This window comes from Diaphorina citri, unplaced genomic scaffold (assembly GCF_000475195.1).
Source record: "Diaphorina citri unplaced genomic scaffold, Diaci psyllid genome assembly version 1.1 scaffold1019, whole genome shotgun sequence".
NCBI lineage: Eukaryota > Metazoa > Arthropoda > Insecta > Hemiptera > Psyllidae > Diaphorina > Diaphorina citri.
The window spans coordinates 88,290-97,261 of NW_007378449.1; the positions used below are offsets into that span (position 1 = coordinate 88,290).

Sequence of the window (8,972 nt, forward strand, 5' to 3'; positions counted from 1 at the left end):
CAACATACTTGCACTTAGCATTTTCGCGCCCATTGCGTCATTTAACTAGTTTAACGTGATTTATAGTTGTTTAACTGTTAACTAATGTGAACTATTATTTAACACGATTTTAAATAAACTCAATGGTCAAACTGTTAACTTGCTGATTTTAGTTTAACGTGATTTAAGTATAGTTGTTTAACTGTTAACTAATGTGAACTATTATTTAACACGATTTTAAATAAACTCAATGGTCAAACTGTTAACTTGCTGATTTGACTATTATTTAACACAATTCTGAACTATTTAGTTGTTTAACTAATATTTTGAATGCTCTATTATTTAACACAATTCTAAATAAATTTTTTATTTTTTATTTTTTTATTTTTTTTTTTTTTACTGTTAAACAATATTGAATGGACGGTCTTTTAAGTCAATCTTATTTTAAATGATTCTTTTCATTTGTACAAAAATGAACAACCTGTACCTATGAAGATCTGTTCAATCAACTTTTAAATAAGTATCTTCTCACAATCACACTTTTAAAAAGATTCCTTTATTAAAAACTTCAATCACAATTCACAATTTAAAAAAAAAAGTACAAAAAAATGGTTGAACAGCAAAAAGAACACCTGTTGAATTTTTTAAAACGATTCTAAATTTTATATTTTAAAATTGCTATTTAAAACTAACACTGCGTATTTCTTCTCTTTTGTTAAATGTTGGCGAGGATATTTTTCCTTAATTTTTCTTTGTAAATCCTTTTTCACGTAGGTTTTTCAAAGAGAATTTATTAAATTTATTTTTTTCTTTTCTTTAAATAATAAAGTCACTCCGTACTAAATCCGAAAGTAGCGAGCACCGCGTGTATAGTTTGACGTGTAAACGTTGATGATAAATTGCTAATGTTAACTGAAACTCAGAACTCAGAATATGCTGAGGCTGAGAGTGTTCAGAGAACCTCCAGTTGATTCAACTCTGTTGGATACCAAACTTCTTTTACCTTCTCAGAGCAGAGCTCAGGTTACTAGATAATTATACAGTATGGTCCCGGGTTGGACAAATAGACAATGGACATCCTACCTTGATGGAGATTTTTTTCCTATTGCATTATAAGGACTTATTTATGAGGGACCCAGTACGATCTTCGAATGAAAATTTGGAATCGGTACAAATTTTCAAAATCGGGAAAAAGTCGAAAATATCAGTATTATCAGTGTTGGAACTTTTATGGCCAGAAGCCACACTTGGAGATTTAAACTGCGATTAACTTTTAATCTTTTGTTTTTAAGAGGTTTGACAGAGGGAACTGTAACTGCTAGGGTCTTATCGTCCCGAAATCGAAGAGAGAAGGAAGACAGGATAGGAGAAACCCAGCCGTTCCGAGAACGAACATTATCCCATCAGGATAAAATCCGCCCCGGGCGGGAATCGAACCCGCGGCCTAGCGCTTACAAGGCAGACGCACTACCAACTAAGCTAACTAGGCTGACTGGGGGACCTTAAACAGCCTGAAATTTCCCTTGCTACAGAAATGGTTTAAACGGTCGAAATCTGTCCAAAAGCTGTCAAAATACCGCCAAGCGCAGCAACCATCTCAACCAACGTTTTGTGTTGCATCTTTGTCACATTTGTGAACTACATACCAAATTTTAAGTCTTTAGCTTATACCGTTCCCGAGATATTGTTAAATTGCACCGAAAACCGCCAAAAAGCGGTAAAATGCTGCCAACCGTTGCACCGGTCTTAACCAAAAGTTTCGTGTCGCATCCTTGTCACATTTGACAGCTACATACCAAATTTCAAGTCTCTAGCTCTTACCGTTCTCGAGATATTTTGTTTACAGACAGACACACACACACGGACCAATGGCTGAAACTTTGGATTTAGGCTTTAGGGACCTCAAAACGTGTTTTGACACTAAAAACTGACCATCGAAATTTGACCCGATTACATTACTTTCCTTCCTCTTCCTATAGGGATAAGGAAAGTAAAAATTCCTAGCGGAAAATACAACAGTACGACTTATGTCTAGAAATCTGTTTACCAATCTATTTCGACATGGTTAATATTTATTTTTTACAACTGTTAACACCATTATTTCTACATAGTTTCTAGAGTACCTATACGTGTGAAATTCATTCACCTTTAGACTAAATCGTTAAATCGTGAATCATTAGGTTGATAAGATAAGAAGGTTGTGGGTACTGAAGTACGTTTCATAAAGGGTCAGGGAGGTTTTTCCAAGAAGTTAAAATGAGTATGAGGTTTCCCTGTAATAGAAGAGAAGGGATTAGCCAGAACGTAGCAAAATACAATAGTCCGTCCCCTATACCTTTTATTATTAGTAATAATAAAGGAAGGACGGACTAAAAATCAATTTATTGATTTGTACATTTTATATCTACCTATTTTTTTTTATTTTTTTTTTTAACTTTTAAAAGATGAGTGTTTCACCGCTGTTTTTATTTCGTAGCGATGAAACAACTGCTACATTGGACGCTTGTGGTCTGTGTCGTAGCATGCTGGCTTTTTCCTATACTGTCTTTCAGCTTTCTTCCCTCTTCGATTTTTGGAACGATATAAGATCTTAGCAGTTACCTACAGTTCCCTCTATCAAAACCTATATTTTTACTTTCTATTACCCTTATTTTTTCTTCGAGAGAGGTCTCGATATTTTTCTTACGGTAATTTCAGCGTGTGAAGCAAGCTTTAGGCGGACCCTGTAATCTGTATTGTATCTTACTTTGTATAGGCTGGAGATTAGTTTTCTTATCGATATAACAGTGTTGTAGTTTATGTGCCAAGATATCGCTTTATGCCTTTATCTTTATAGCCATACAATCTCATGTCAGAGTCGCGGACGGTCACCCGTTCAGATACCAACCACGCACAACGTTGCTCAACTTCAGTGGTCCGTCAGGAACAACGAATTCTGTCTGACTGTCATTTTTATACTATTTTATTTTTCATGAAAGAAGATACAGTAGAACAGAGGTTCCCAAACTGGGGGGCGTGGAGACAAATCAGGGGGGCGCGAGCTTTTTCTATAAACCTGATGAGCAACTGAGGTTGGTTCGTTTTGTTATTTCATAAAACCTATAAATAGGTAACCTACTTACTTGAATATAAAAAAAAATCTCGCTAACACAGAATATGCACCATATCACGTAGGCACTAGGTACACCATATCTCCTATACCAGGGGCAATTCAAAACCAGTCCGAATAGTAATTGCAGACCATGAGACATAACTGTTAAACTGTAGAGTGTACAAGCTACCAAGCTTGCAATCATGTCTGTATGCACCATATCACGTAGGCACTAGGTACACCATATCTCCTATACCAGGGGCAATCCAAAACCAGTCCGAATAGTAATTGCAGACCATGAGACATAACTGTAAAACTGTAGAGTGTACAAGCTACCAAGCTTGCAATCATGTCTTGATAAGGATGCAGAGCTGAAGCTTCTGTGTTAATGTGAATATTTACTCATATGAAGTGCCAAGGTTAGTCTGGCTGGGGGACTTTAAACAGGGAGTATAATAGTAGTATACCAGCCTGAATTTCCCTTGCTCGAGAAAATAATAGCAAAGGTTGCGTGCGAAGGGCATCCACTCGTAAAATTTGTAGCCAAAACCAAATGTCAGCCCAAAGCAATCACCCTAGTAACAAGGACTTTAAACAGGGAGTATAGTAGTATACCAGCCTGAATTTCCCTTGCTCAAGAAATCAATAGCAAAGGTTGAGTGCGAAGGGCATCCACTCGTAAAATTTGTAGCCAAATCCAAATTTCAGCCCAAAGCAATCACCCTAGTAACAGTAATCCTAGGTAGGGCTGATTGAGAGGCTGACGAAAAACGCCGACCCCGTCTGTATACATGGGAAAAGGCGAAGAAGAATATAAGGTACCAAGTACCAAGGTTGTTATAAAGTTCTGACTGATCGAACAAGGGTAGTTTGCATGCCTCGTGATGGCCTGACAGTAGTTTTAGCCTTCATTCGGCGTCGGCGACAAACTATTCGCCTCACATTAACCTCATCCAGCCTAAGTGGGGCCGGGAAAAGACAGCACGCGATTGTCCAGATGATCACCCATCCGGGATGGGCCATCCCGATAATAGTAATAATGGACACATGAGTGGAAGGTAACCACTTGGCGAGGTTAATGCCGGAGGCGTTCTCAACCACCTAACCCTTGCAGCTCCATTATTATGTGATCAAATTCTCAAATAAATGAGGATAAAATTCCATACCTCGGCTGGGATTTTTATTTATTTATTTATTTATTTTCTTGTATACAGGAGGGCGTGGGATCGAACCCACGCCCTCCTGGTAGTTTTAGCCTTCCTTCGGCGACAAACTATTCGCCTCACATTAACCTCCTCCAGCCTAAGTGGGGCCGGGAAAAGACAGCACGCGATTGTCCAGATGATCACCCACATCCCGATGATAATAATAATAATGGACTCATGAGTGGAAGGTAACCACTTGGTGAGGTTAATGCCAGAGGCGTTCTCTACCACCTAACCCTTGCAGCTCCATTATTATGTGACCAAATTCTCAAATAAATTAGGATAAAATTTCATACCCTGGGATGGGATCGAACCCACGCCCTCCTGTTTACCAGGCGAGCGTCTTGACCACTACATCACCGAGGCAGGTTTTAACGGAGTCTTTTCCGATAATAAATCCGGATACCAACCAAGCGCAACGTTGCTTCAGTGATCCATCAGGAACTAGTGTTATTCAACCTGCTATCGCCGCTGGCTAACGAGTTTAATGGGTCGTTAATGGCCTACCTTGACTATAATAGAACCATTAATGGGTCATTTTAAAGGAGTCTTTTCCGATAATAAATCCGGATACCAACCAAGCGCAACGGTGCTTCAGTGATCCATCAGGAACTAGTGTATTCAACCTGCTATCGCCGCTGGCTAACGAGTTTAATGGGTCGTTAATGGCCTACCTTGACTATAATAGAACCATTAATGGGTCATTCAGATGTTAATGGCTTAACTCTCATAACAGTATAACTACTGATAACCGAACTCCCTAGCTGTTATAGGGTTATTACTTATTTAGTCATTATTGACAATCTGTAAGATTAATGGGTCATTCAGATGTTAATGGCTGAACTCTCATAACAGTATAACTACTGATAACCGAACTCCCTAGCTGTTATAGGGTTATTACTTATTTAGTCATTATTGACAATCTGTAATGGTCTCTTGATTTAGAGGGGAACGTGCTTATGCCGGTCACAGACGCTCAGAACGTCTGACGATCAGAACGTCTGAACGTTTATGTCGGAAGAAGCTTATTCTGACCTGGGTCTGTCAGATCGTCTGAGTGTGAGTGGCCTCGAGCCGGACGTTCAAATGTCACTGTAGCATATAGCTGTGGGAGAAGAGCTAAACCAGCTAGCTGAGAGTTTTTCAAAGAATTTGGTCTCTGTTTCAAATCCTGAGCCCTAGCTCTTTTCCAAGCTAGTTGTATATTTCGTGGAAATAGTGTTGATCTGTTGATATTGACGACGTTTCCAACAAATGGACTTAGATATGAAGATACTCTTACCTGTAGCAAGAGGATAATACAGTGATACATTCATAAGCACATAATTACCTATACATATCGATCGATAGAGAGAGGATACCTGCAGATAGGGTATATATCGATACTAGATTATTCACAATGCATTCTATCACACCGGATATTGGGCTCATGCTACAGAATATAATGGTACTTAGTACCTATACATAATACAAATATGCATTATACCTAACATAATATAAATATATTGGCTCGATGGCACATGCGAATGTTACATAATACCTGTGAAGTAGATGGTACATAGCACATATCATGGTACATACTGGTACCAATATCAACCTATTCAGAATTTCCTCAGCCTTACCACAAGTCGCAGAGCTGCTGGTAAAATGCTCCAACTCAAAATGCGACAAAACACTATTATCTAAACCTACTGATAAATTCTGAGATTCTGACGTAACTTTGTGAAGATTCATCATGAAAAGAAGAACACGAGTAACTTGTACTCTTCACAGGGAAGGTCTTATCGTCCCGAAATCTAAGAGAAGACAGGATAGGAGAAAGCCAGCCGTATTAGCCTCTCCATTATCCGTTCAGGATAATATACGCCCCGGGCGGAAATCGAACCCGCAGCCTATCAGACGAAAGTTCAAAGTTTTCTTACCGTCATTCTCAGATCCCTGGTTAGTCGTGTTGGTTCTGATTGGTTCCGAGCCTTCATCCTCTCGTCCAATCATATCCTGCAGAATCGCATCCACGGACTCCTGAAGCGATTTCAGCCGGTCTTTCGCCCCTTTCTCGCCGTCCGGTTTCCGTTCAATCTTCTGCACATTCCTCGAGATATCCTCCAGGGATTCGTCCGATTTCCGAAGTCCTCTCGTCCAATCATATCCTGCAGAATCGCATCCACGGACTCCTGAAGCGTTTTCAGCCGATCTTTCGCCCCTTTCTCGCCGTCCGGTTTCCGTTCAATCTTCTGCACATTCCTCGAGATATCCTCCAGGGATTCGTCCGATTTCCGAATCGGTTGAATCACATCGTCCGCGGAGCGGTGTCGGGGAAAGATGGCCATCCGGAACCCGCCCGATTTTTCCGTCCCGGGACCTTCCGACTGCCGCTCATCGTCCGGCCGAGTCCACGCATGGTACTGTTGAAGCAAGGCGAACAGTTCCGGACTCATACCGCCCGGCGGCTCAAGAAGTTTTACATCTTCGCGACGTTTAGGTTGGCGGTTCTTCGGATCGGGTTTTGCCTTTTCCGGTTTCCGGAGTTCGGGCTTCTTCGTGTCCGATTTCTCGGCTTTCTTCGTATCGGACTTCGCCTTCGGGTGATCCGACTTGAGCGTGGCGCGTGTCTTGTCGCTGACGGTGGTGGCTCGGGAGGGTGGCTTGTGTTTTGGGGCGGGGCTGGGATGCACGGGGTCTGTGCCGGTGCCTATGAGGGATGCTAGGTGGCGGGGCTGATTGTACATGAAGAAGTCAGAGTTGAGGAGCAGGCCCCCGCCCGGGTCTAACTTTGTGTTGAACAGCTCTGAAATGGGAAATAAAACGAATGGCCATTAGCTAGGGGCATTAGTTAGATGCAACACTATGCAGTATGCACCAGTTCCGGATAGATGAGTGCAGTTAAGTAACGTTGCATGTCGTTGGTATGTATCTGAACAAGGCAGTGACCGTCTCACGGACATGGAAAGCAAAGCAGTGACCTTCTGGGCACAAATCGCATGCTGCTGACTATTCCCGGTCCCAGTCAGACTGGGTGAAGTGAGTTTGCCGGGTGGCCACGACTTGAAACCCTGACCGATCAAAGAATCATTTAGTTATTTTCTCGCTCACTGGTCCAGAACTTGTCTGGATAAGTTTGGTATTCCCCTGTTTTTCCAAACAGCTCCATATCGTTTGACTCATCCTAATTCCTATTGCATTTAATGATTTGAATTGCGTAAGACATGTTAGAATATAATTGTACGAGATCAAGGCTATGATCCCTGCTATGAATCAGTCCCAATGAGTCTTATTTACTGGTCCAGAACTTATCTGGATAAGTTTGGTATTCCCCTGTTTTTCAAAACAGCTCCATATCGTTTGACTCATCCTAATTCCTATTGCATTTGATGATTTGAATTGCGTAAGACATGTTAGAATATAATTGTACGAGATCAAGGCTATGATCCCTGCTATGAATCAGTCCCAATGAGTCTTCTTGTCTTTCCTCGTATACTCTTATTATTATGAACTCACAGCATATAATCTGGACTTTTTTTAGCTATTTTTTTTTAAAAATTTTTTTAGAGGTTTGATAGAGGGATCTGTAACTGCTAAGGTCTTATCGTCCTGAAAGCGAAGAGAAAGACGACAGGATAGGAAAAAGCAAGCCGTTCCGAGAACGAACCTTATCTGTTCGGATAAAGTCCGCCCCGTGCGGACATCGGACCCGCAACCTAGCGCTTACAAGGCAGTCGCACTACCCTCCAAGCTAACTAGACTGGAATTTGGTCTTTAAAATGAGATTGGTCGTATTTTTCTTTCGGAACCTTGGACGAATTCCTCTCCAGGCCAGTATTTCTTAAACTCTGGATTATGGATTTAGTAAAAACTCTCTGCGGTAAGAGCTGGCATAATAGATTCAGTGTTTCATGTCAGTCCCTTCCAGGTAGCGCTATTATGTACTCGCATCACCTGATGAAGTTCTCCTTTCTCAAGTACATAACCAGCCTAGTTAGCTTGTTTGGTAGCGCGTCTGCCTTGTAAGGCCGCGGGTTCGATTCCCGCCCGGGGTGGATTTTATCTTGAAGGTATAAGGTTCGTTCTCGGAAGGACTGGCTTTCTCCTATCCTGTCTTCTTTCTCTGTTCGTTTTTGGCACTTTTTTCCATGTCTGTCCTTCTCTCTTTGCTTTCGGGACGATGAGACCCTAGCAGTTACAGTTCCCTCTGTCAAGTACATAATCTTGACGGCTAGACATACCCGTATTATCTAATTTCAGGTATATTACTAGTAGACCAGGCTACTCAAGCTGATGGCAGAGTAGTGGACAGAGCCAAAGCCTGGTGTTCCATGATAGGAGTACCCTACTTTAGGCAAGTATGATTAGTGATTACCTCCGAAACCCAGATTCCCCAGATGGTCACCATCCAAGTACTAACCACGCGTAACGTTTGCTTAACTTCAGTGATCCGTGGGGGAACTGGTGCATTCAACGTGCTATCGCCGCTGGTATCACACTAGGCTTGCACGCCTGAGGTCCCGGGTTCGATTCCCGGCGGGGTCGGAGTTTTTCGACTCTATGTTTGTAGTTCGGGGTGCACGTGAGGACAATTGAGTTGCTAGTTTAATCGAGTAGCGACCAGTGGCGGCATTACCAGTGTAACAAGATTGATGATACGAGTAGATTATTAGTGAAAGAGGCACTTAGTAATGCTGTGGTATCCCCAAAAAGTT

At 41.5% G+C, this 8,972-nt stretch overlaps 1 protein-coding gene across 2 annotated transcripts; it reads right to left on the reverse strand.

The window, feature by feature from the left end:
* Positions 1–5,146: 5,146 nt before the first annotated feature.
* LOC108252942 lies at positions 5,147–7,530 on the reverse strand. Of its 2 annotated transcripts, none has more exons than XM_026826870.1 (2): positions 6,507–7,530; positions 5,147–6,354 (listed from the first exon to the last, which is right to left on the reverse strand). In XM_026826870.1, the coding sequence occupies exons 1-2, from the start codon at positions 7,002–7,004 to the stop codon at positions 6,127–6,129; spliced, it is 726 nt and encodes a 241-aa protein (XP_026682671.1). In that variant the 5' UTR covers positions 7,005–7,530; the 3' UTR covers positions 5,147–6,126. The 2 variants fall into 2 exon arrangements, with proteins under 2 accessions (XP_026682671.1, XP_026682670.1); XM_026826869.1 differs by having other exon boundaries at positions 5,147–6,252; positions 6,405–7,530.
* Between the last annotated feature and the right edge of the window lie 1,442 nt (positions 7,531–8,972).